Below are 27,022 nucleotides of genomic sequence, written 5' to 3' on the forward strand. Positions count from 1 at the left end.
TTGAACCTGTGCTTTGGAGGACTGGCAGTTCATGCAGGATTTGGCCCACTGGCTGACCTGCTTATGGAAGCCGTGCCAGACAAACCTGCTAGACACCACCTTGACTGTTGCTTGGATTGTGGGATGTATCAGGTTGTGGATGGTGTCGAAAACCTGGCGCCTCCATGTATCCAGAACAATGGGGCTTGGGCTGCCAGTAGAAACGTCGCATAGCAGTGTCAGATTACCTGGGCCAATGGGGACGTCTTCCATCCTGAGGCCAGAGACGGCTGTCCTAGGGTCCTGCTGCTGTACTTTGGTGAGGGCCACGTAGTCAAAAATGTTTGAAAACCACTGTTTTAATTGTACCCAATTGACTTGTTATGTGCATGGTTTCATTACTCCAAAGAAAATGGGCCAATGACAATTTTTCTCAAGCAAAATCTTTCAGTAACAATTGGGTTAAGAGCAGTGGTTCTCACCTTTCCTTCCCACTCACATCCCACCTTAAGCAATCCCTGACTCATCACAGAGCACTGATGGCATAGGGATTACTTAAGGTGGGATGTGAGTGGAAAGAAAAAGTTTTAAAACCACTGCTGTAAATATGAGTAAAAAAAAGTCAAGTTGGAAATTATGGAAACTGATATATCCCAAAGAACCAATGATTCACATCCCAGAGCTTTGCAAAAAGGTGGGCCCTCTGATAATTAGTTTCCAAATTTGTACAAATTCTGGCATTGGTCTTGTGGATGAGAGAGCGGAAAATACGATCCGACTCATTAAGAGAAAGAGAAAGCAGATGGATTTGCACCCTTGGGTCCTGAAAGAAGTAGCAGTAGAGATTGTAAGGAAGCTTCAAGAGATTATGGGCGATCTGAGTGAGTTGGCCAAAGTATGGGCGAAGAATATAATGCGGTCATCGTTCACACAATTACACACAAAGGAGTGAAAGGCATTTGTTAAATTGGATTGCATTGATCTTCGGTGGAATCTGGGTGTGATTATACAAAGATCACTGAGGGCCTACATGTCGGTGCACCAAGTGATTAGGGAAAATAATCTTCATTACAAGAGGAATTAAATAAGTCTTATTGCAACTGTATGGATCCTTGGTGACATTGCATTTGTAAAATTGTACAGAGTTTTGACCTTCTTATCTATAAATGCCACGGAGGGAGTGTAGAGATGGTTCACTCATCTGGTTTGCCACAGGGGGTTTGCCACAGAAGGGGAGATTGAGCAGAGTGGGACTGTATTCCTCAGAACTTGAAGGAAGGAGAGGAGATCTCATTAAAAGCTTGCCAAGATTTTGGACCTCTGCAGACCAGATACTTGCAGGGTATTTTTCCTCGCTGAGCTGTTTAAGACACTGTTTGAGAATAAGAAGTAGGCCATTTAGGATTGAGATTAAAAAGTATTTCTCCCATCAGACGGTGGTAAACCTTTGGACTGGCCTAGCCAGGAGGGTTGGGAAGGCTCAGTTATCATGCTCATTCAAAGCAGAGATCAAAAAATTTGTGGACATTCAGGAAATCAAAGGATGAGGAGATAGTAAAGGAAAATGGAAGTGAGGTCTTGACAGGCTGGCACGGTTGGCATAGCGGTTAGTGCAATGCCTTTACAGGGCCAGCGATCGGGACTGGACTGGGGTTCGATTCCCGCACCATCTGTAAGGAGTTTGTACACTCTCCCCGTGTCTGTGTGTGTTTTCTCCAGGAGCTCCGATTTCCTCCCACCGTTCAAAATCTACTGGGGGTGTAGTTGAATTGGGTGTAAATTGGGCGGCACGGGCTCGTGGGCCGAAATGGCCTGTTACCAAGCTGTATGTCTAGAATTTTTTTAATTTAAATGCCAGTAAAAAGTCAAAGGGCCAAATGGCCATCTCCTGTTGCTATTTAATGTCCTTATGTTCATGCTGTGAGAATAATTTAGTGAGAAGGAAATGACATGGATAAAAAGTTTAATTTGTGTTTACACAAAATTTATTGTTTTTTCACTGCAGGATGATGACACGAACTTCCACATGGATTTCATTGTCGCTGCCTCCAACCTGAGGGCAGAGAATTATGGCATTCCACCAGCCAACCGCCACAAGGTAAGCAGCATGCACCTGGTGAAAGCACCTAGAGATAGCAGGCACAGGCACGCTGGGGATCATGATCCTCCACCTGTTGGAGGAGGGGGCGCAAACCGCAAGGCACGTTGGTTTTTGTTTCACATTCGCTGAATGAACTGAATCTCTGAGACCCAAATTAACAGTCGCGGGATTAGTCACACCAGGAAGCAATCAATCAATCACTGTGGAGGGCCAGTCAGCAGGGCAGATTGAATGTTGGTCTGCAGCTTGCACCCTACCTGTAACCATAGGCTGTCACTGTAACATCTGTAGAACAAGATCGATGCCAACAATTATATACAGGATACTCGCAGGGAAGAATTGGAGCTGCATTTAAGCTGCCATCACTTATTAACCCTGGGGGAAGTTCATGGGAGAATGCAGTTCCACGTCACAGTAAAGCCCCTGGTATCCGCAAAGCAAGCAAGCAGCAACAAAAAAAAAACAACGGAAATATATTTTAAAAATTAAAATGTGTAAGAATGAAATAATAGGTAAAGAAAATAATCAAGTTTATATTGTGAATATTCCCTGAAGTAACACATAAACCTTTGGTGAAGATGGGAGCAAATATTCAGCCAGCAGAGAGCCTTGATTGGGCCTTGCTTGTAGCAGCTGTTTGAATAAAATTGTGTTTGAATAAAATGGTGTCACCCAGGATGAAGACCTGGTTGATGCAGCCCGCGCTTGGGGTGACTCTCGTAAAGCGTCTCCTTATCCCTGCTTAGTAAGAGTCACCCCAGTCAGAGACTTAATCTGTAAACCTGGGGGGAGGGGGGGTTAATTATCTATAATGTTATTGTTTGTCATTCCGGGGCTCCGTGGAGGGGGAGGAACCTGCAGATGCAGCGACAGTTAAATGCTTTAAAAGAATGTGACTGAAAATAAACTAAAATGCAAGTGAAGTTTGTTCAGTGTAAATACAATACAGAGAGTCCTCAACTTACGACCTGTGTGAGTTATGTCCACCCACACATATGACCAAAATTTTTAATAAAAAATAATTACTGTACATGTACTGTGATTCTTTATTAAACATTCATTTTTTTAAAAACTGATTTAATACCTCGTTAAGACATGCGAATCTGACTTAGGACCAATCTGAGTTTTGACCAATCCTTCCGTCCCAATTACGGTCATAAGTTAAGGACAACCTGTATAGTATGTTTGTCTTTTAAACTGTTTTCTCTTCATGCAGGTGTATTAGTTAGGCATTGATAAGAGCAAATCTCAAGCAAATGGAAAATACACTTATCTAGTATCTACCAATCCTCATAGGTGCCTGATACAGGGGGTTTTACTGTATTTTGAATTTCTTTCCTCAGAAGCCAAAGGTAATTTTGGCATGTTCTCAGTGTTCATTCCCAATTTCTATAGATGTACCATGGTTGGCATAGCGGTTAGCGCAATGCCTTTACAGCGCAAGTGATCAGGACCGGGGTTGGAATCCCACGCTGTCTATAAGGAATTTGCACGTTCTCCCTGTGTCTGTGTGGGTTTTGCCCGGGGGCTCCGGTTTCCACCCACCATTCAAGACGTGTAATAATTGGGCGGCATGGACTCGTGGGCTGAAATAACGTGTTACTGTGCAGTATGACTAAATTCTGATTTTAAAAAATTTAGAAGTATCCTGTTGGCTACAAGATACATTATAGCTAGTAATGGAAATTGTTCTTCCTGTGACCTCCAGAAATTGAAGGGAGATGCCAGTATAGATCAGGCTATCACATAAGCCAATCTTCCTTCTGTTGACTCATCTACACTTTCTGCTACCTTGGGGAATGAAGTCAACATAGTAAAAGACCCATCCCCCCCAGCCACACTCTGTTCTCTCCTCCCTCCTATTAAGCATCCTGTTAAGCATAAGGGCAGGTTTTTTCCTGCTATCATCAGACTCTTGAATGATCCTCTCATTCATAAAAGATGGCATCTTCCACTGTTTAACTGTACTTTTCTCTTGAACATTCTCCTCTGCACTTTTGTTTATATTCTTGTACTACCTGCTATCATTTGTTCATCATCATGGATGAAGACCTCAACATCATTAGTCACGGTGTGCCCAAAGATGACTAGTCAAGCCAATTCAGGCACGAAATGTCCTGGCACATGTTGGGCAGACATGTGCAGACACCGCTGGTGGCTTTGGACTTGCACAGGTCGCACTTATGTTGGGCTTCAGCGGTGCTCCTTGCTTTGTAAGTTTGACAGCCCGTGTGGATAATTGCCAGGTAAGGCAGTTTTGTGCCAGCATTTCCTCGGTGGTCATGACTATGGCATGCGACTTCAGGAAGACCTTTAATGTGTCTTTGTAACGTTTCTTCTGCCTGCCATGCGAGCATCTACCAGCAGAGAGTTCCCCAATAAGAAGCTGCTTAGGTATGCGCTCATCCAGCATACAGATGTCATGACCTGCCCACTGTCTCATCAGCAGTGTGTGGACTGATGGTAGACTTGCTCTAGATGTCTTGCCATCTAATGCCTAATATTCTGTGAAGACAAGTCATGTGAAAATGGTTGAGCTGCCTTAATAGCCTTCGATACAGAGTCTACGTTTCACAGGCATGCAGGAGGGTAGTGAGTACCATGGCTCTGTAGTCCTTCAGTTTTGTTGATGGATTGATTCCTCCCTCAATGTTCCCATACAGTGGAAGGCTGCTTCCGAAAGCAGAACTTGCCTCTGCAGTTAACTTCTGTATCAATATTCAATGCTCAGGAGAGGGTGCTGCCAAGGTAAGTGAACTGGTCCACTGTCTGTAGTTTCTGCCCTTTGATTATGAAGTAAGGTTCTGTGTACGGAGCATGAAGAGCAGGCTGGTACATGACTTCAGTCTTTTTAATGTTGATGGTGAGTCAAAGTTGACACAAGCCCTGGAGGATTTGTCCATACTGACTTGCATCTAAACCACAGGGCACAGTCATCGACAAAGAGGACGTCTCTCAGAACAGTCTCCTTCACTTTGAAGTCTACTCAGGTTGAAGAGCTTCCCATCCACACTGCACTTGAGGCTGATTCCAGCATCAGTGTCCTGGCAGGAAACATCATGCTGAACAGTGTAGATGCAAGCACACAGCCCTGTTTGACACCATTGGTGACTGGGAACGCCTTAGAGAAGTGGTTCCCAAAGTGGCCACTGCCGTTCCACTGTGGGCGGTAGAAAGATCTAAGGGGACAGTGAGGGAAAAGGGGGTGTTCTAAACCTTCAGTCTTGTTATTATTTGCTCTGCTACAAAGTTTAATGAATAAGCCAGTAAAGTAATTTTCTGGCCAGACTCGGGGTGGCAGTAGTGGCAAAATAAACAGTGACAAGGGATTCTCACGAGAGCTGGTCTCGGTGGCTGCCATGTTGAATTGGCGTCATTACCCCATGCTCAGCTCTACCACCACTCCCCCTCTCAGCGACGACACTAACCCTGTCTCAGCATCACCATTACCCCCTTCTCAGCACTGTCACTCTCCCCCCTCTCAGTTCAGTCACTAACTTCCCCCTCAGTGCTGCCACCAACCCCCTCTCAACTCTGTCACTCTCCCACTCTCAGCGCCACCACTAACCCCCCCCCCCTTCTCAGCGCCACCACTACCCCCCTCTCAGCTCTGTCACTCTCCCGCTCTCAGGACCGCCACTAAACCCCTCTCAGTGCTGACACTAAACCCCCCCTCTCAGCACTGCCACTAACCCCCCTCTCAGCGCCGCCACTAACCACCCCTGCCCCCCCAGCTCCACCACTAACCCCCTGTATGTCTAAATTTAAAATTTTTAAAAACATTTTAGTTGCTGTCATGTAGAAAGGTCCTGAAAACTGAGATGACTTCGCATGATTCCAATCAGCAGGGATGCAGTGATTGTAATCTCTGCAGGCAGCTGCTGTTGGTCACAACACACCTTGCACTTCTAAATTTTTTTATTTAAATTTTTTGATTTAGACATATATACAGCACGGGAACAGGCTCTTTCAGCCCGTGTTGCTAAATTACACCCCATTAATCTACACCCCCGGTATGTTTTGAATGGTGGGAGGAAACCAGAGCCCCCCTGGGGAAAACCCACGCAGACACGGGGAGAACGTACAAACTCCTTACAGACAGCGCGGGACTCAAACCCCGGTCCTGATCGCTGGCTCTGTAACAAGCGTTATGCTAGACACTATGGGGGACAATTGGGGGCCTGGTTTCCTAATTTATTTTTTCCTGGGACCCTATTTGGGAAGTGGCTCTTTCAGAGTACTGAAAGGATTTTCCAGATGCTGCCTGGATTGGAGAGAATGCGTTATGAGGATAGGTCTTTTCACCTTGGAGCAACGGAGAATGAATGGTGACCTGATAGAGGTGTGTAAGATGATGAAAGGCAATGATCATAAGGAAGATCAGAGGTTTCCCCCCCCCCCCCCCCCAACCCGGGCTGAAATCAGTAACATGAAGGGGCATAGGTTTAAGGTGCTTGTGCTTGGGAGTAAGGGGGGGGTGGGGGGGAATGTAAGAGGTAGGTTTTTGACACATGCAGTGCTGCCAATGGTGGTGGAGGCAGGTACACTAGGATCCCTTAAGTGGCTTTTAAATGGGTACATGAATAGGTGCCTATACTTGGTATTACCTATCCATAATAGGTATTAGATTGGTCATACCTTGAAGAAGGGTTCAAGCCTGAAACATTGGTTGTTCACCTTTATCTTCGCTGTATTAGTACCCAGTTTCATGTGCTGAGTTTCTCCAGCATTGTGTTTTTACTTCAATCACTGTCTGCAGATTTTTGTTTCACTCCTTGATAGGTTCATGGAACCGAAAGAAATGGAGGTTTACACAGTTGGGAAATTCCAGGCAGTTGTTAGTATACGTTATTACACTGTGGGCCGAAGAGTCTGTACTGTGCTGTAGGTTTCCCTGTTCTCTGTTCGATATATTCTTGTGACACCCCAAATGAGAGTGAAGTCCAGTATGTCGACAACTCTGTGTATTAATGGATGCATGGTCTTCCAGACTAGCCATTCACAACAGGGGCCCTATATCTCCACTGGGGGCCACAGCACATTTAAGTAAAAGCCTTGTTTTATTTTCACCTCACGTAACATTAATATTTTTAATTTTTTTAAATATATTATCAGTAGGAGAAACTATGAAACAAACTAAAGCTTGACTGCTTCATTGGAGGGGCATAAACTTGGAACAGAGTCCTTGGGATGGGGGAATGGCTGTTGCAGACTGATGTGTGCAGTAGCAACCCAGTGCCAGGCCTCCATGGGCAGCGAAGTCAATCCCAGCCTTCCCTCTGTCGAAGTTCCCTTCCTCTTTCTTAATCTTTTTATTAAATTTCCACAAAAAAAGAATAATATACATAAAATGTGGAAAAAGTAATTACATTGTCCTTGAATATAACCATCAAGTACTTTCAAATGACCGTAATTCAACATTTCCGTATATTAAGAGTTAAATAAAGAGTTAATGCATAAAACAAAAAAAAATCTAACTCCGATGGGGAAAAAATGATTTATTAAAAAAAAACTGGTCAACCCATTCTGAGTACCGTCAAATTTCCAGTGTTCAATGTAACAAGATTGGCACAGTGCCAGTGCACTCAACATCCATACTATTTTAACAGCAGATTGTCTATAATAATATTAAAAACAATGGCAGGCAGATGGGGGTATGCCCAGATTTACAATCATCCTGTAAATGCTCATTCTGAAACTTTTCCGAATGAACCTCGCTGGGAAACAAAAAGTCTACCTTATCACGGAGGCTGCAATGTATGTAGAACCCTATCGTGTCTATGTTTTCTTGACTTTTCATTTCATCTTCTGCTGTCTTCAGTCATTAACCCCAATCCCAAATGCACTCTGCTTGAAATCCCTGTTTGAAAGTCCCTCCTTGTCTCACTCCTTCCTCATCACAAATTCCTCAAACCCAAATGAACCTCTCCCATGTTCTGTTGCCTTTGTTGTTGGAGCCAAGGCAGATTGGGAGATCGCTGAGCACCTTCACTGCATCCACCACAGCGACAGAGACCTCCCGGGGGCCAACCATTTCAGTTCTGTGTGACTCTCCCATACTCACATGTCTGTCCATGGCCTCATGTACTATCCTTCCAAGACCACCCTGTCTGGACATTCTCCAGCTGGATGACATTATCATCAGCTTTTCTGGTGTCTGTTAACCTGCTCTCCTCTTCCCCCTCCACCTTCCCTTCTCCTGTCCAGTTCTCCCCCCTCCCTTCACCTAGCCATCCCTCCTCCCCTTGATTGCTGCTTCCCCTTCCCTCCCTTCTCCACCTATCACCACCTGCCTTTCAGGCACGCCTTCACCCCTACTCTTTTGTTCAGATGCCTGCTGACATTTTTCCATTCTTTGATGGGGTTCAAGCCCGAAATGTCGGTTATCTATTTTTACATTTGCTACATAAAGGACACTGTTTCACCAGCTGGGTTTCTTCACCATTTTGTGTTTTTTATTTCAACCCAGTATCTACAGATTTTCGTGTTTTACTTCATAAAATTCTCTTTGCCTGCTGAAGAAACTCAGCAAGTCACACAATATCCATTGGAAGTAAAATGGAATTAATGTTTCAGGCTTGAGCCCTCAACCCTGTCATCTGCAGGCTTTCTTATTTAATAAAATTCCCTTCTTAGGGAATTTCTGTCACGTGGGGTTAATGAGATGCTCCTTAAGACTATCTCTCAGGCCAAGCTTGTGCACAACGACATTAATAAGGGCTGATTCAAGGAAAGAGGGAGCTAGGGAGAAGGAAATTGTGGACCACTCAGCCTAACATCTACCAGTAGGAGAATGATGGAATCCATTCTATTGGAAGTAATAGCAAGAGATTTAGAAAATCGTGAATTATTTGAGCAACACAGTTTTCTGAATGGGAAACTGTGATGAATTAATTTGTCGAGGCTCTCAGTACCAGTGACCAAGGTTCAATCCTGACCTCTGGTACTGTCTGTGTGGAGGTTGCACAGTCTCCCTGTGACCGTGCATTTCCCCCAGCCTCTCCTCCCAAAGCCATATGGGTGGGAAGGTTAATTGATCATTGAAAATTACCTCCAATGTAATAGAATCTGGGGGAAACGAATGAAAATTCAAGGGCAATAATATGGGTTTAATAAAAAAACTTACTTACATCTTTAATAACAATTTTGATAATAAAAATCTTCCTTGCCCCAGTGACACTCTCCCGTTTCTTGATCTCTTTGTCTTCATCTTGGGTGACAAACTCTCGACAGACATCTACAAACGCACCAACTCCCACAATTACCTCAACTCCACTTCTTCCCACTCAATCCCCTGTAAGGATTCTACTCCTTCCTGTCAATTCCTCAGATCTGCTCCCAAGATGAGGTCTTCCATTCCAGATCATCCCGAGACATCCTCCTTCAAAAATGTGGCACCCCCTCTACCACCATTAACTCGGCCCATTCCCCGCATCAACTCCATTTCCCACATATCTGCTCTGGTCCCCTCTGCTCCTAGACAGCATTGACATCGACTTCTCTGGTTTCTGCTAGCCAGTGGTTCCCAAACTTTTTCAGTCCGCCGCCCCCTTGGCCTCCAGGCTACATCCGAAGCACCCACCCCCCACCATACAAAGGCACTGGGTGGGGGAAGGGGGGTTATGATGACACTGAGCCAGGTGGGGGGGTCAGTAATGGTACTGAGTGGGGGTTAGTGGCAGTGCTAAGAGGAGAGTTGGTGGCACTGAGAGGGGGAGTAAGTGGCGGTGCTAAGAGAAGGGTTAGTGACAGCACTGAGAGGGGGGTCAGTGGCAGTGCTGAGAGAGGGTGTTTGTTGTGCTGAGCTGGGGGGAGGGGTGATGATGCCAATACAACGTGACGGCAACCAAAACCAGCTCTCGCGAGAACGCCTTTTGCCGTTTATTTTGCTCACTACAGCTACCTCGAGTCTGGCCAGAAAATTACTGCACTGGCTTCTTCATTAAATTTTGCAGCTGACTGAATAATAACAAGACGGAAGGTTTGGAATGCCCTCTTTTCCCTCACCACCCCCTTGGATCTTTCCACTGCCCACAATGGAGGACACCAGCGCCCACTTTGGGAATTACAATACTAGACCATTCCCCATTCTCCCTCCCTTCCCTATCCCTGTCTCCTTTCCTCCAACTCTCCACCCCTTCCCCTCCACTCAGAAGAGCTGTCCCCCCTCCATTTTCCCATGCCCTCTCTCCCTTATCCACCTGTTACCTTTTGCCTGTGGGATTGTTCTCCTCCCCCTGCCCCTCCCCTTATTCATACCTTAATGAAAGGTTAAGGCCCGAAACGCTGGTTATGTATCTTTATCATTGCTATATAAAATACACTGTTTGACCTGCTGAGTTTTTTCCAGCGTTGTGTTTTTACCACAGTGTGTCTAACTAACAAAAAAAAATGCGGGGGGTTGGGGGGGCGCCAGGATGAGTGATCGGCATCCTGTAATTAGTGAGATGGCCCAGGGATTAGAGCTGGGCCTCAACTATTGAAAGTCTGTTTGAATGATATGGGTGAAGGACTGAATATACTCGAGCCACTTTTGCTGATAATGCAAAAACAGCTGGGTTAATAATTGCAAATCGCCTGCCAAGGGAGGGTGGATAGGCAAAACTAATGTACAAGGAATTGGTGGATGAATTCTAACTCGGCAAAATGTGATACTACCAGTTTGGAAGGAAAGATTATTCTCAAGAAGGAAATGAGATGACAGACTATTGTGGGTCCAATTATCTAGTAGACCTCGTACAGCGAAAGCCAAAAGATAGCATACGGGTTCTGCAAGAAATTAGGAAGGCTGTTTTTTTGCAACAGGTAGGGCAATTTAGAACAGAGAAATTTTAATGCACCTTCACAGGTCATTGGTGCAACCACATGTGCGCTGTTTTAGTCTCCATAATTAATTAAGGAAAGCTTTTTCTTGCATTATGAGACAGTGCAAAGGAGTTTCATTAAATTGATTCCGGTAATGAAGCAGATAACTATTCAAGCAACGAATAATCTTTATAGTTGTTCACATTGGACTCTCTTAGTCATGATGCTTCATAGCCAATGAAATATGGTGCAGGAAATATGATTTCAAGCTTTTCCGAACAGCAGTACCATGATCTGTTTCATTTAGGTCATTTGAGGGATAAATGATAAATTGTCATATCCAGCTCTAACAGTGTCATCAAGTTTGCAGATGACACAACAGTCGTTGGCCTCATCAGCATCAACGATGAGTCACACTGCAGAGAAGAGGTGGAAAATCTCATGAAATGGTGCAAGAGCAACTACCTGAGTCTCAACATGGATAAGACTAAGGAAACAATCGTGGAATTCAGGAGGACCAGGATCAACCACCCTCCATTACATTATCAACAACTCTGTAGTAGAAAGAGTGGAGAGCACCAACTTCCTTGGAGTTCACTTAACTAGTGACCTAACATGGACACATCAACATCTCCTCATTTGTCAGGAAGGCGCAACAGCGACTTCATTTCCTGAGAAGACTGAAGTGGGCAATGCTATTGGCCACCATTATGTCAACCTTCTATAGGAGCTCTATTAAGAGCATCCTGAGTGGTACGGTTGCTACAGATAAATGGATTGGAGGTCAATCCACAGGACCATAAGAGTGGCAGAGAGGATCACTGGAGCCTCCTGCTCAACCCTCCATTGACATGATCTACCAGTATCGTGGTCTGAAAAGGGTGCACAAAATCATTGAGGACCCCTTCTACCCTGCAACTAGCATCTTTCAGTTGCTCCTGTTGGGAAAGAGATGCAGGAATATCAGAGCTAGCACCACCAGGCTGAGGAACAGCTTCTTCCCTCAGGCAGTGAGAACGCTGAATGACCAAAGGAACTGCCAAGACTCTCATATTCATAAAACAATATTTATATATTTGTATATCTGCATACTTGTCCTGCATACATATTGTTTGTCTGTGTGTGTTATGTCTGGTTGTGTGTTTGCATGTTTTGCACTGAGGACCGGAGAATGTTTCTGCGGGTTGTACTTGTACAATCAGATGTGAATAAACTTGACTTCAAATGTTTGGTTATGTATCTTTGCCATAAAGACTGCTGAGTTTCTCCAGCACTTTTGTGTATTAAAGTAATAGGATGGGAATTGTTTTGTAAAAATGAAGAAGGTTTAATGGTGGGTGGCCCTCTAAGTACTTGGGGCAAAAATATCAGCTCAATACTGTGAAATCTAACAGCATAAACCTCATTATTCTGAATGAGGTTTGAACAATGGGTAGAAGAGGTGACCACACAGATGGTGTTAAGGGGAAGACTGGATGAACAGATGATGGTGAAAGGACTAGATTTGATTAAAGAGAGAAGGAGGTTGGTGTGGAGCTCGTGAATCAGTTAGGTCAAATGGCTGTTGCAAACATTATTACCTTACAATGCACTGGTAAATGTCGCCACCGCTGCAGTGAGAGGTGGAGCGAAGACTCGACGACCAGAGAGTGTCAGGACCAGGCTTTTTGAAGGTGAGTTTAAAAAGAGAGTGGAGGTCATTTAAACATTAAAACAGAATAGTGATTGATTGGAATGAGTGATACTGATAAGGGTCAGTAACAAATAAAAAGAGGGGAAACTCAAGCAGAGTGGACAGTGTGAGTGGTCCAGTGTAGGAGTGGGACTTTGAAGCTTTGGTTCGTGAAGCTTTGGTGAACAGAGGATGAGGACAAGCTTTTTTCCAGTATGGTAAGCCCAGGTAAGACCTTTGTATTTTAACTAGGAATAGATAACGGAGACAGCAGCTTGGGCAGGGGAATGCTCCGAATGCAGCATGTGGGAAATCTGATATAGCATATTGTCCCTTATGACTATACCTGCAAGAGGTGCATCCAGCTTCAGCTCCTGGAAGATCAAGTTAGAGAACTGGAGCTGGATGAACTCCAGATCATTTGGGAGGCAGAGACAGTAATAGAGAGGAGCTTCAGGGAGACGGTCACCCCTCAAAGGTCAGGAGGCAGGTAGGTGGGTGACCGTTAGGAAAGGGAACAGGCAGTCAGTGCAGAGCTCCCCTATGGCCATTGTCTCAACGGTAAGTATACCATTTACGACACTGTTGGGGGGAGGCAATCCGCCAGGAATAAGTCATGGTGTTCACGTCCCTAGCACAGAGTCTGGCCCTTCAGCTTAGAAGGGAAGAGAGGGAGAAGAGGAGAGCTATAGTGACTGGGGATTCATTAGTTAGACGAACAGATAGGAGGTTCTGTGAATGAGATCAAGGCTGAATCACAAACTACTCTGCTGCCATTTCTGTGAGTGCGAACTCTGCATTGGAATATCCTGAGCTTGTGAAGGGGTGCTATATAAATATGGAGTGACTCATGCCACTCTTGACAGGAAATCTATATGAGACTATATGAAATCTCTATAATAAATATTCAGTCTTTGTTTTAAAATGGTAGTGTAGTATGTTGTGAGTGAGCGCAGTGAAGAGACTGAGATAACAGGCTGTGAGCTCCAGTATCACAACTGCTTTAATTTGAATCTCGCTGCAGGCTTTAAGCCCCATCTTGGTCCTGCCCCTAACATCCCGACACTTGTGTCCCAATGATGCAAGCGTATACGCCACCTTCCGGTTTGGACTGAAAGTGACGGTCCCGTGACGCCATCCTTGCCGCGGCTACCCCGCTGTCCACGCGTGACAAGTGGGCCAGTTTGCCGCCACAATAGGTTGGATTTGTGTCCATGCTTAAACACTCTTTCGCACATCTGCATCAATGTAAGATTCACTGTTCCCCAAGTTAATTGAGACCGAGCAAATTTCCTTCAATTCTTTCACCTCTAATGAGCCTCTTGAGCAGAGAGGATTGACAGAAACCACAAACTAAGTGGGGGGATTATCCTCAAGCGTTCCATCTCCAAGATTAAGCCCAGGATGGGAGGCAAAGCACACCAGTGAATTGGCTTCGTGAGCTGAGCTGATAGCCACACGAGCAGACAAACGTGCTCGTCTGTGGGATGGGGAGTAGCTTGCCAAAATCCAACTGGATGTTGTAATTTTATAATGCACCAAGACTGTGGAGAGCATCAGCAGTTGCTTTCACTTATCAAATAAAACTAGTTTGTTGCTCTCATTGTCCGATTCAATAATACACTTCTACTGCTATCTTATTCAAAATACCATTAAATGCTCAGAAAAGCATTTATTATTAATTGGGAGTATTTTTCATGGCAATGTCAATAATGCACACAGTCTCAAGTGCTTGGAATTTTACTGCTTGTTTAATGGCACTCTTTACATTTCCTCTTCTTAGTTTATCTCCTTGTGTCTCAGCTACTGAAACAGTGCTGATTCACCCCACCACCACATCTCTGCCCTCCCTTCCAGCTCTCCATACTAAACAAAGGCCACATTATATGCTACTGGCACTTTTTTGGTCACACCATGGATTTCCAGTACACTCCTGCCCTCTTTTCATGATATGCTCCCTTGTAAGAATGTACATTTAACACCTTCCATGACTTCATGCTCTGACAGGTCAGTAACTGTAATTGAGCAATTGTCAAGTCTATTGTAATCTGATTGTACAAGTACAGCCCGACGAAACAGCACTCTCTCTGGTCCTTGGTGCAAAAACACACAGGCACACAACCAGACATAACACACATACAGGCAATACATACTGTATATTTCAATGTATAAGTTGAGTTGTGAAACCCTAAAAAAATTCTCAAAAGGTGTTTGAGGGGGGGGGGGGCGTCGATTTATACGCCAGATCTACTTTTGAGACCTTAAATTCACCGAATAAACCAGATTGATGGGATTCGGTGTATACGTCAATGCTGGAAGCACCTCCCCACCGCTGGGCAGCACCATAACCGGGACATTGAGGTGGCCGTCGCCGCTCCTGCCTAGTAGGTCAAGGTTCCTGCTCCCACCTGGAACATGATGTCAGTGCTCCAGTTCCGTGGGCCATCACCACTGCTGTCTGGTAGGCCGAAGTTTCTGCTCCTGCCAGGAGCACGACGTTGCCACTCCAGCTCCATGGGCCCTCGCCGTTGCTGTATAGTAGGCCGAGGTACTTTTTTTACTTAATTTACAGCTTTGTTACTTGTGACTGGGGTGTTTTTAAAAATTTTGAGTTTTTCCTGGGAGGCCCGGACAGCCTGAAACATGGGGATCAACTTGTTCGCCAGATGTACCATAAAACCCTTAAAATTAGTCTGAAGACTGAGTTGACATATACGCCAGTCAACTTATACGCTGAAATATATGGTGTACAGGATGAGTATTCATATATGCAAATAAATATCATTTCATAAATAAGAGAGTTTCAATTGATTAATGTAAGCCATTCCTTCAATCGTTCAGCATTCTCTGTGGTTTATGGTTTGTGAAAGAAAGATTTCTATTTCTGTAGTCAGGTGAACATGACCCACTCCTCATCAATAGTGGAGTGGGTCAAGAACTTCAAATTCTTGGGTGCAAATATCTCTGGGGATCTGTCCTGGAGCCTCCACATTGATGCAATCACAAAGAAGGCTTCACCAGCGGCTATAATTTGTGAGGTGTCTGAGGAGATTCGATATGTTACCGAAGACTCTCATAAACTACAGATGTACCGTGGAGAGCATTCTGGCCGGTTGCATCACTGCCTAGTATGGAGGGGCCAACACTCAGGACAAGAATAAACTCCAGAGGGTTGTTAACTCGGCCTGCGACATCACAGGCATCAGACGTCACTCCATCGAGGGCATCTACATGAGGCAGTGTCTTAAAAGAGCAGTCTCTATCCTCAAAGAGCCCCACCACCCAGGCCATGCCCTCTTCACTCTGCTACCTTCAGGGAAAAGGTGCAGGAGCCTAAAGACGAGCACTCAGCGGCACAAGGACAGCTTCTTCCCTGCTGCCGTCAGATCCCTGAATAATCAATGAACCAAAGACACTGCCTCACTTTTCGTTCACTCTTATTTTTTTATTTATAGTAATGTGGTAAGATGGTTTTAATATGAACGTTTACAAAACACTGAATTTCATCACTTGTTCATGACAATAAATTCTGATTCTGTAACATCAACAATTCTCAGCCTGATTTACAGCCCATGGAATACTTCTAAGGTAGCTTTGTTGCATAGTTTAAAAAAAAGTGGGCATGTTCAGATCCTCTGTTTTAATGATCTGATGAAGTTGCATGGGACAGCAGCCTCAGAAACAGCTCTGCTTCAAAATTGCGCCACGAGATCGCGACAGTTTATTTGAGAGGATAATGTACTAACTGAAAGGTTGCCCTTCTGACAGTGCAGCACTCCCTCAGTACTGTACTTGGAATGTCAAAGTGGTTGTTTGAACTCAAGTCTCTTGAGTGAAGCACACAAATTGGTGTCGGATTTTTAAAATTTAAATCAAATTTTAAAAACTTAGACATACTTTCAGCTCACGAGCCCATGCTGCCCAATTGATCTACAACCCCCAGTACGTCTTGGAGGGTGGGAGAAAATCGGAGCCCCCGGGGGAAAACCCACGCAGACACAGGGAGAGCGTACAAATTCCTTTCAGACAGCACAGGATTCGAACCCTGGTCCCAATCGCTGGCGCTGAAACAGCAGTACATGTATAAAATTAAATAGTAGTTGAATAAATAGTAGAGTCTCGGAGGGATTGTATGAGCAATTCATCAGTCGTTCATCAGTCTCACTGCCTGTGGGAAGAGGCTGTTTCTCAGCCTGATGGCTCTGCCTTTGATACTTCTGTATCTTTTTCCCGACGGGAGTACTTGCGGGGAGGTAGGGGGTCAGAAATGTTAGGCCAGAAATGATTGTGATGAATCATTTTTAGGGCTGTCTCCAACGCTAGTACATCATTACCTGAAGAAGACCAGGACTGAACACAGTACACCCAGTGTGGTCTCACCAACACTGTTGAAATTGTAATAAGGGAGTTGGCCATCTTTTGACCTATAGATGAGAGAAAAGAACAACAAGAACATTTAATCATGTATTTGTGCATAGGTTTACTCCAAGTTGGAACTCTATAGACATGGAGTGCCAAGATCTTGGGATTGTTCCCCTTAAAGAAGGAAGACTCAATCTTCTCATTAAAGTGCATAGAATCCAAGGACATTTATTAGAGGTTTTCATCATTATCAAAGGTTTTGAAAGAATTAATGGGATGAAGGCTGATAACTGGAAGTCATGGTAATAAGTGAGTGGCTAAAGGATCAGCAACAATATGAGGGAACATTTTATTTACATAACAAATTGCAACAAGTATAATAATGCCATTCAAAAGGGGTCGGAGCAAAAGAAGCAGAGAAGTGGAAATATTTTGAGAGCTCTTCCTAAAAATCAGGAATGGCAAAATTGCCCAGATGGCCTCCTTCTGCAATAGATTGCTCCATGAACCTGCACTGGGTTCCATGAACTTGAGCACAGTGGACTCTGACTGTGGGGGAATGGGCTCTGACAGTGCAAAATATCCCAAAGAATTTGACATTGTTTTGTATTCAGATGACCAAACACTTAGTAAGATAGAGAGATGCTTCAAGGGTTATCTTAAAGGAGGGAAGGAAAAGGACAATTTTGGCATTTGAGGGCTTAGGAGCTGAAAGTAATTATGTTTGGAGGATGTAGCATTACAGTACAGAAAACAGGCCTTTTGGCCCTTCCAGTCTGTGCCAAACTAATATTCTGCCTGGTCCCACTGACCTGCGCCTAGTCCATATGGCACAGTTGGCATAGCAGTTAGCACAATGCTTTTCCAATGCCAGCGATCAGGACCGGGGTTCGAATCCCACACTGTCTGCAAGGAGTTTGTTCATTCTCCCCGTGTCTGCATGGCTCTGGTTTCCTCCCACCATTCAAAATGTACTGAGGTGTAGGTCAATCAGGTGTGATTGGACGGCAGAGGCTTGTGGGTCGAAATAGCCTGTAACCGTACTGTATGTCTAAATTTAAATACTCATCCCATCTTTATACCTGCCCAAATTTTTCTTAAATATTAAAACTGAGCCCACACTCCCCATTTCAGCTGGAAGCTCGTTCCATGCTCCCACTATTCTCTGTTTGTAGAGGTTCCCCCTAAACTTGTCTCCTTTCACCCTTGACCCATGTCCTCTGGTTTGTATCTCAGAGAACATCAGTGCAAAAAGCCATTTATTCTGCCTGTACCCCGCAACATCCAAGTAAATCTTCTCTGCAGGCTTTCAACCTTGTTGATATCCTTCCTGTAGTTAGGTGACCAAAACTGCACACACTACTCCAAACTTGGCCTCACCAATGTCCTATATTGCACAGGGCTCAAAGGGAGAAGCAAGTGGCAGCAAGAGATGGAGGGAAACAAAGATATGAGCGGCTGGATAGGCTTGGGCCTTTCTACCTGGAATGTAGAAGGCAAAGATTAACCTTATCGAGGTTTATAAAGTAATGAGGTGCATAGATAAGGTTAATAGTCACCATCATCTTCACCAGATTTGGGGGTTCTACAACTAGGATGGCTTAGGTTTAGAGTGAGAGGAGAATATTTAAAAGTCTCTAAGATGCACCATTTTACTCAGAGAGCAGTGGGGGTAGATGGAGTCAGAGGTAGTAGATAACAATTATAACTTTTAAAGGGCATTTAGGCAAGTGCAAGTAAGGTTCAGGAGGATATGGGTTGAATGCAGGCAAATAGAACTAGCTTGGGTAGACCACTTGGTCAGCATGGACAAGTTGGGGCAAAGGGCCTGTCTCCACGCAGTAAGACTCCTTACCCCACGTGGTCTGGCTTCGTTTAGGAGAGAGATCGGGAAGAGTGGTAGAGATGAGAGGTAACATCTTTGGTCTTCCCAATATTTTAGTCACGTGGATCATCCTTGCTCCTCTGCTTCTGGATTATACATTCGCAGTCTTCCATTGTAAAGATAGTGGTGGAGGTGCTGGTTGCAAAAGAGGTAATATTGCAGTAGAGCTGGGTGCCATATAGAAAGTGACCCTGGCAATTGGCTTCAGGACAATATGATCATTTACTTATTCCTTCTGTGTGGTAACTTCAGTTGTCCACTAGTTGCAGGTATTTGATTTTACATTTTAAATTTAGACATACAACACGGTCACAGGCCGTTCTAGCCCATGAGCTCGTGCCACCCAATTGAACTACACTCTGTACATTTTGAAGGGTGGGAGATACAGGGAGAACGTATGAACTCCTTGTAGAAAGAACTGGATTTGAACCCAGGTCTTTGGTGCTAACCAATGTCGCCCAGTGATGAACCAAAGCATTAATTGACTGAATTTTAAGTTATTTTGTCAGTGCCAGGTTATTAACTGGGTCAGGTTTTAACTTCTGGTTGTTCTAAGTAGGATTATTAATGTTATATTCACCTGAATCACTGGTCTCTATTCGCCTGAGAAAGTGGACTCAATCCAAAGAAAATAGAACACTACAGCACAGCACAGGCCCTTTGGCCTTCGATGTTGTGCCGAACCGTCCCGACCCAGTAACACTCTATTTTTCCATGTGCCTGACTAAGAGTCTCTTAAATGCCCCTAATGTTTCAGCCTCTGCCACTGACTGGGTGCAGAGGCTTCCTTAATCAAATGAGTGTCCTGTATTAATTAGCCAAGGCCACAACTTGCTTCCATGTCGACACCGGTCTTGCCAGATTCCTCCAGGACTATCCCGCCTCTTGAGTGGAAATCAAGCAGTAAGGTCCCAAGCTGTTCCACTTTCCCTTTGCTTGCGCCCCCCCCCCCCCCCATAACGATCAAATGATCAGCTTTAATGAACTTTCCACTGGGAGATCATGTCATTGAGCACCTTTGCTCTGTCCGCTGGAACAGCAAGGACCTCCCAGTGGCCAACCATTTTAATTCCACACTCCATTCACAAACAAACATGTCTATCCACAGTCTCAAGTACTGCCAAATCAAATCCACTAGCAAATTGGAAGAACAAGACCTTGTATCCCGTCTGGGCGCTCTCCCACAAGTCAGCATTAACATTGGCTTCTACGATTTACATTAACCATCTCCCCAAGTCTTTCTCTTTCCCTATCCAATGTATACCTTTTTGGATACTATTGGGTGAGGACCTGCCAGGGACAAGCCAGAGTAATCAGGTCTTTGGCATGGAGTCTGGTCCTGTAGCCAAGAAGGGAAGGGACGAGAGTTGTTGTGATAGAAGATTCCATAGTTAGGGAGTCAGATAAGAGGTTCTGTGGAAGAGATTGAGTATCCCGGATGGTACGTTACCTCCCTGGTACCAGGGTCGGAGATGTCTCAGATCGAGTTCACGGCATTCTCACAGGGAAGGTGAGCAGCCAGATCTTGTGGTCCATGTTGGGACCAATGAAGGATGAAGAGATCCTGCAAAGAGAGTTCAGGAAGGTAGGTGCTAGGTTGAAGGACAGAACCTCCAGGGTAATGATCTCAGGATTCCTACCTGTGCCACGTGCTAGTGAGATTAGAAATAGGAGGATATTGTAGCTTAATTGAAGCTAAACACATGTTTCAGGAGGGAGGGCTTCAGGTATCTGGATCATTGGGCTCTCTTCCAGGAAGGGTGGGACCTGTTGCGAAAGGACAGTTTGCATCTGAACTGGAGGGGAACTAGTATCCTTGTGGGAAGGTTTATGGTGGTGATCTGGTGGGTTTAAACTAGATTTGCAAGGGGGATGGGAACCAGAGCAGATAGAGGAGTGGAATGAAAGGTAGGTGTGATAATTGCAAGCAAAAGTCAATGGATTATACATGGTGGAAATGTTCTCAGGTGCAGCTATTTCAATGCAAGGAGTATTGTAGGAAAGGCAGATGAGCACAGTGTGTGGATTGGGATGTGAAATTATTACATTATGGCCATTAGTGAAACTTGGTTACAGGAGGGGCAGGACTGGCAGCTCAATGTTCCGGGCTTCCGTCGTTTCAGATGTGATGGAACAGAGGGACTGAAAGGGGGAGAAGTGGCATTGCTCTTCAGGGAAAATATCACAGCTGCCATCAGGCAGGACAGATCAGAGGGCTCAACTACTGAGGCTATAAGGGCAGAGCTGAGGAACGGGAAAGGTATGACAGCAGTCATAGGGTTGAATTAGAGACTGCCCAATAGTCAGTGAGAATTGGAGGAGCAAATCTGTAGAGAGATAGCAGACAGCTGTAGGAAACATAAGGTTGTGATAGGAGATCTTAACTTTCCACCTATTGACTGGGACTCCCAAACTGTACAAGGGTTCGATGACTTGGAGTTTGTCAAATGTGTTCAGGAACATTTTCTAAATCAATATTTAGAGGTACCAACTAGAGAATAAGGTAATGAGACAGGACAGGTGTCAGAAGTATGTGTGAGGGAACATTTTGGGTCCAATGATCATAATGGCATTAGTTTTAAGGTAATTTTGGAGAAGGATAGGTCCAGGCCTCGGGTTGAGATTCTAAATTGGAGAAAGGTCAATTTTGAGGAAATGAGAAAGGATCTAGAATACGTGGATTGGGATAAGTTGTTTTCGGGAAAGGGTGTGCAAGGTAAGTGTAAAACCTTCAAAGGTGACATTTTGAGAGTGCAGAGTTTGTACGTTCCTGTAAGGATCAAAGGCAAGGATACCAGGCATAGGGAACCTTGCTTTTCAAGGGATATTGAGGAATCTGGTTGGGAAGAAGAGAGAGGTGTACAGCAGGTATAGGTAACATGGAGCAAATGAGATTTTTGCATATAAAGTATGCAAGAAAAACCTCAAGAAAGAAATGAGGAAGGTTAAAGTAAAACATGAGGTTGCTTTGGCCAACGACATGAAGGAAAATCCTTAGGGTTTCTACAGGTTATATTAAGGGCAAAAGGATAGTGAGGGACAAAATTTGTCCCCTTAAAGATCAGAGTGGCCTGCTTTATGTGCAGCCAAAAGAGATGGGGGAGATCTTAAATGTTTTTTTTTTTTCCCCATCAGTATTCACTCAGGAAACTGGCATAGAGCTGAGGGAAGTAAGGAAAACAACCAGCGAGCACAGATTGAAGAGGAGGAAGTGCTTGCTGCCTTAAAGCAAATAAGGGTGGATAGATCCCCAGGGCCTGACAGATATTCCCTCAGACCTTGAGGGAGGAAAGTGTAGAAATTGCAGGGGATCTGTCAGAAATATTTAAAATGTCCTTAGCCACGGGTGTGGTGCAAGAGGATTGGAGGGTAGCCCATGCCATTTTGTTGTTTAAAAAGGCTCCAAAGGTAACCCTGGAAATTATAGGCAGTGAGCCTGACATCAGTAGTAGGTAAATTATTGGAAGGTGTTGTAAGAGATCGAATATACAATTATTTGGATAGCCAGAAAATGATGAGGGATGATCAACATAGCTTTATGCATGTAGAGTTTTTTGAAGAGGTGACCAGGAAAGTTGATGAAGGAGAGGAAGGATGTTGTCCACATGGTTGGTAAGGCCTTTGACATGGTTCCATATGCAAAGTTAGTCAGGCTGGTTCAGGCACTCAGTATTCATGGCGAAGTTGTAAACTGGATTCGGCAAATTTGGAGTACTGCATTGTGTGCAGTTTTGGTCACCTAACTACAGGAAAGATATCAATAAATTATAAAGAGTGCAGGGAAGATTTACTAGGATGTTGCCTGGATTTCAGAAACTGGGTTACAGGGAAAAGTTGAAAAGGCTAGGACTTCATCCCCTGGAGTGTAGAAAAATGAGGTGAAATTTAATAGAGGAATTTAAAATTATGAGGGGGATGGACAGAGTAATAGGTTGACTTTTCCCATTGAGGGTAGGTGAGATACAAACTAGAGGACATGGGTTAAGGGTGAATAGGGAAAAGTTTAGGGGGAACTTCTTCACACAGAGAGTGGTGGGCGTGTGGAATGAACTGCCAGCTGAGGTGAATGTGGGCTCAATTTTAACATTTAAGAAGAATTTGTACAGGTACATGGATGGGAGGGGTATGGACCCACAGAGGCCTTATTCTTTGCCTTAATGTTCTATAGTTCTATCCTTTTGTCTCCTTTCCTCCAGTTCCCCACCTCCTTCCTTTCCTTCTCCTATCAGAGAGCTTCCCTCTTCCTGTCACCACACCACATTTTTTCTCTACTACCCTCCCACCTGTATCCACCAGTTATCCCTGTTCCTTCCTTTCCCCCAACCTGCATGTTTTTTTGCTTGTACCTGTTGAAGGGTGCAAAACATTGGTTACACCCTACTCTCCTGGAGGTTGCGTGACCTGCTGATTTACTCCAGTATTGTAAGTGTGTCGCAAAGCATCTGCAGATTCTGTTTTAACTTGCCCGCCCAATTCTGCACAGACTGGGAGGGGAGTTCAAAGCAGGTTGGAAATCAATGCAAGACAGAACCAGGAACCTGCCCTTACTCTCCTGGCTTTGTATGTTCTTGCTGTTGTATGTGCCAGAATATATTGCCTCACAGACCAATGGCAGCTGTTCCTTTCTATCGCTTGGTTGTTCTTACTCGTGAACTATATCCTGTGTTTGGAGCCTGAAAGTTTCCTTTCTGCTGTCGAATAAACAATGAGTGTTATGCAGTGCTATGGTACTGAGTGTGTTACTGGTGGGGATAGGGTTCTGTTGGGGCACCTTCCTTCCCTTCCTAATTCCTCAGGCAAAGATTCTATGTGCAGCTGACATCAAGATTACGCGTAAAACCCGCAGTCAACATTAGATGCTCCAAAAATGGTGCAGGAGGTAAAACCAGAACTGGGTGGGAAGGAAAGGTTGAGTTCTAAGTTGTTTTTACATTTTTTAATTTAAATTTAGACATGCAGCACGGTAACAAGCCATTTCGGCCCATGAGTCCGTGCCTCTCAATTTATACCCAATTAACCTACATCCCCGGTATGTTTTTGAAGGGTGGGAGGAAACTGGAGCCCCCGGAGAAAACCCACATAGTCACGGAAAGGATGTACAAACTCTTTACAGACAGCATGGGAATTGAACCCCGGTCCCAATCGCTGGCGCTGTTAAGGCGCCGCATTATCTACCATGCTAACCGTGCCACCCTTCTCTTAGGCTCTGTTCTCTTCAAAGGTGCAGGACTGAAATCATGGCTAAATAAGGCTTATTTGTAATATTTAATAAGCCAAATGTGCACTTAGTAGGTTTTCAAACGGTTTTGGTGCACTAAATGAATGCTAAAGTCAGCACTAATACCACATTGACCAAATGGTCATGCCCTTGCTAGAAGAAAGCATGGTTTTCTTCCTTCAAAGGATATTAAAACTCTTTTAAACTTTTTATATTGGCTGCCTGAAGGGTGGTTCTGATCAAAATCGTCAAGCTGAAGCATTAATTGTTTCTGACGCCTGCTGCTGCTACCCAATCTGCCACGTATCCCCACCATTTTCTTTATTTATAACATTAACTGCGGCTTGTTAGACGGACAGCGGCAATGGTATTCTCCCACGGGAAACCAGTTATTGAGGTTTTTTTACATGTAAATGACGTTTTTTTTCCCGTCGGCAATTATTACGCCTATCTCCCGGCATGGCCGCTCACACTGGAATGACCAGAATGCCAAAAATTCGGATCTCACCGTGCGGTTACACTAAATACCTGAGGTGCAGTATTTTCGGTCAGCGTCAAGGTCGACCGTGACATATAACCTACATGCAATGTACAGCGTCATGTGTCATCAATAACGTCCCATTGTTGCTGCCGAGCGCCTGCAATTGTTTAGCCTGCAGGCTAAATTCTCCAGGGGTCCAGGAGATAAAATATTGGAACGATAGTTTACCTCCAAGACCTTTTGCACAGATAGCATTTCAGAATTTTGGGAACAATTTTCTGGAACGCAATGGCTGTGTAAGAAAAAATAATTGTTTTTAAGAGCTGCCTCTGTAGCAGCCACAGCTGACAACAGGTTGGGGGAAATCGAGGGGCAGGCAGGTTGAAGGAAATGTGTCACTGGCATATTTCTAAAGCCGCAGATGGTTAAAGGAGATGATTTGAGATTCTTTTATGGTCATGTAATAAAACAGCAAATGTAATATTACACCAAATGTCCTTTAGTCTATCATAAGGCAGACAGAGATTTCCCATCAGCAAAAATTGCCCACTATCCCTTACAATCAGAGAAAGAGGAGAAAAAGAGAGTTCCCTCGGAGTCACTAAGCGTCCATGGATTTGTTTCCAGTGCTTCCGCAGCCACACAGTCTTCACTCCAAACTGTCATCAACCTGAACTCCAGATCCAAACCTCCAACATGATCAGGAAGCCTTCAACACCCTTGGCACATTCTAGCTTCGAGGTTCCAGTACCTGGTACCCCGTCAGCCAGAATCGAACCAGTCACTAGCAGTCCGCAGCCTGGAACGAGTCCCTTGGCCGCAATTTCCAGTAGCCTGCATGGGTTCCTCACCTCCAGTCTCCAACATCCCCGTCGCCTGTGTGTTCTTCAGCCTCAGAGCCCCTCGCTGGCCTGCCGCTGTGGTTACCATCCCATGGGTCATCTCCTATGCTTCTCTTTCTCAAACGGGGAGTGATCTCCCCACTTTCTGGTCCCCTCTGCCAGTTCTCTGCAACCCCTTGTGGCTGCTGCTGAACATTGGCACTGCCATCATGGGCCCAGACCCTGCCATTGCAGGATTTTAACGGGCTATTTAAAGCTTGTACGGAGCCAACGGCAGTCGGTCTGGCCAGATGGACCATGCAGGCATCCATTCAAGCTGCAGCAGACTTCAACAGGGATTTTATCTGAAGGCTGCACTTGGCAATTGGAGTCAGGTGACTCAAGCAGTTAGATTTGAAAAGCTCAGAAAAGCAGGAAGTTGATTGGACCATAGAGATCAAGTGATCCAGGGAACTTGTGACACAGGATAGTACTAATTCACTTCAATTCAGCAGTCTAGGGAGATGGTACTAATGACTGGAGTTCCACACAGTTCATGCAGCAGTGAGTAGGAAATTTACAAATAATTAGTTTTATTTTCTACACTGCCATCGAGGGACAGTAGCCATGATTGTGGGTAGGGTGACCTGGCTAATGAGATGCTGTGGGGGGAGGCAGTGGAGGGTTAAGGATGATGACAATGAAACCACAGGTGAGCCAGTTGAATCAACCATGCAGAGGTGACCATGCTTGAGTAAGGAATGAGCTGGGGAAAATGATTGAACCAAAGATGTCTGGGGAGCTGTGCTCTCAATGCTTTTCTCTGAGATAAAATAGTGATAGTTTTATCAGATATAAAAGCCCCTTTCACACTTGATTCCCAGTCAATCATCCATTCAGTGACCTGAGATAGGAATGGGGATTTGGCCTTTGACAATAGACCACTCCTACTGGGACACTGAAAACTTTCACACTTGCAAGAGTTTATTCCCGGCGTTTGGTCTGTTCTACCTTTAATCGGAAGAGCCTGCAATGCAATTGCCCGTTTCACACTTGCCTGATCTCATTGCTAGTGTCTGCAGTAGCCAGGGATTGAATTAGGGGTCTAGGCAGCAATCCCCAGCGTAAGATGATGTCATCTCACGCCGACGTTGAGCAGATTTGCTTTCACACTTGCCACTTTAAAGGCCAATTGGCGTTCAGTTCCTGGGATCACTGGCAAGTGTGAAAGGGGCTAAAGACAACTATCTCCAGAAATCACAGGAATCGCGTTGCCTTTAGTATAAGGTACTTTTTGTCGCTTATTAGAGATACAGGAGTATCAGAGCCAGGACCACCAGGCTGAGGAACAGCTTCTTCCCACAGCCAGTGAGAATGCTGAAGGACCAAAGGGACTGCTCACATGAACCATCCGAGACTCTCATATCTTCAAAACAATACTAACTTCTTCATTTGTATCTTTGAATACTTGTCCTGTATATGTATTGTTTGTTTCTATGTGTGTTATGTCTGGTTGTGTGTCTACATGTTTTGCACCGAGAACTGGAGAACGCTGTTTCGCCTGGCTGTACTTGTGCAATCAGATGACTATAAACTTGACTTGATATCATGTCCTTTTGTTTCCATTTCCACAACAATTGTATTATGACCTGCTCCAGACATGAAAGAGAAGTGATATGGTGTTAGGGTGTAGGTGGG

The 27,022-nt window shown here is 44.7% G+C and overlaps 1 protein-coding gene across 4 annotated transcripts in view; it reads left to right on the top strand.

Moving 5' to 3' along the window:
- uba1 (ubiquitin-like modifier activating enzyme 1) overlaps positions 1–27,022 on the top strand; it is a 381,394-nt gene that overhangs the window by 237,993 nt on the left and 116,379 nt on the right. For all 4 annotated transcript variants that reach the window (XM_069936574.1, XM_069936577.1, XM_069936576.1 and 1 more), the window contains one exon: positions 1,985–2,077. In XM_069936574.1, the coding sequence (XP_069792675.1) occupies positions 1,985–2,077 (93 nt within the window). The remainder of the gene's footprint in view (positions 1–1,984; positions 2,078–27,022) is intronic.

This window comes from Narcine bancroftii, chromosome 5 (assembly GCF_036971445.1).
Source record: "Narcine bancroftii isolate sNarBan1 chromosome 5, sNarBan1.hap1, whole genome shotgun sequence".
In the NCBI taxonomy this organism is placed as follows: Eukaryota; Metazoa; Chordata; class Chondrichthyes; order Torpediniformes; family Narcinidae; genus Narcine; species Narcine bancroftii.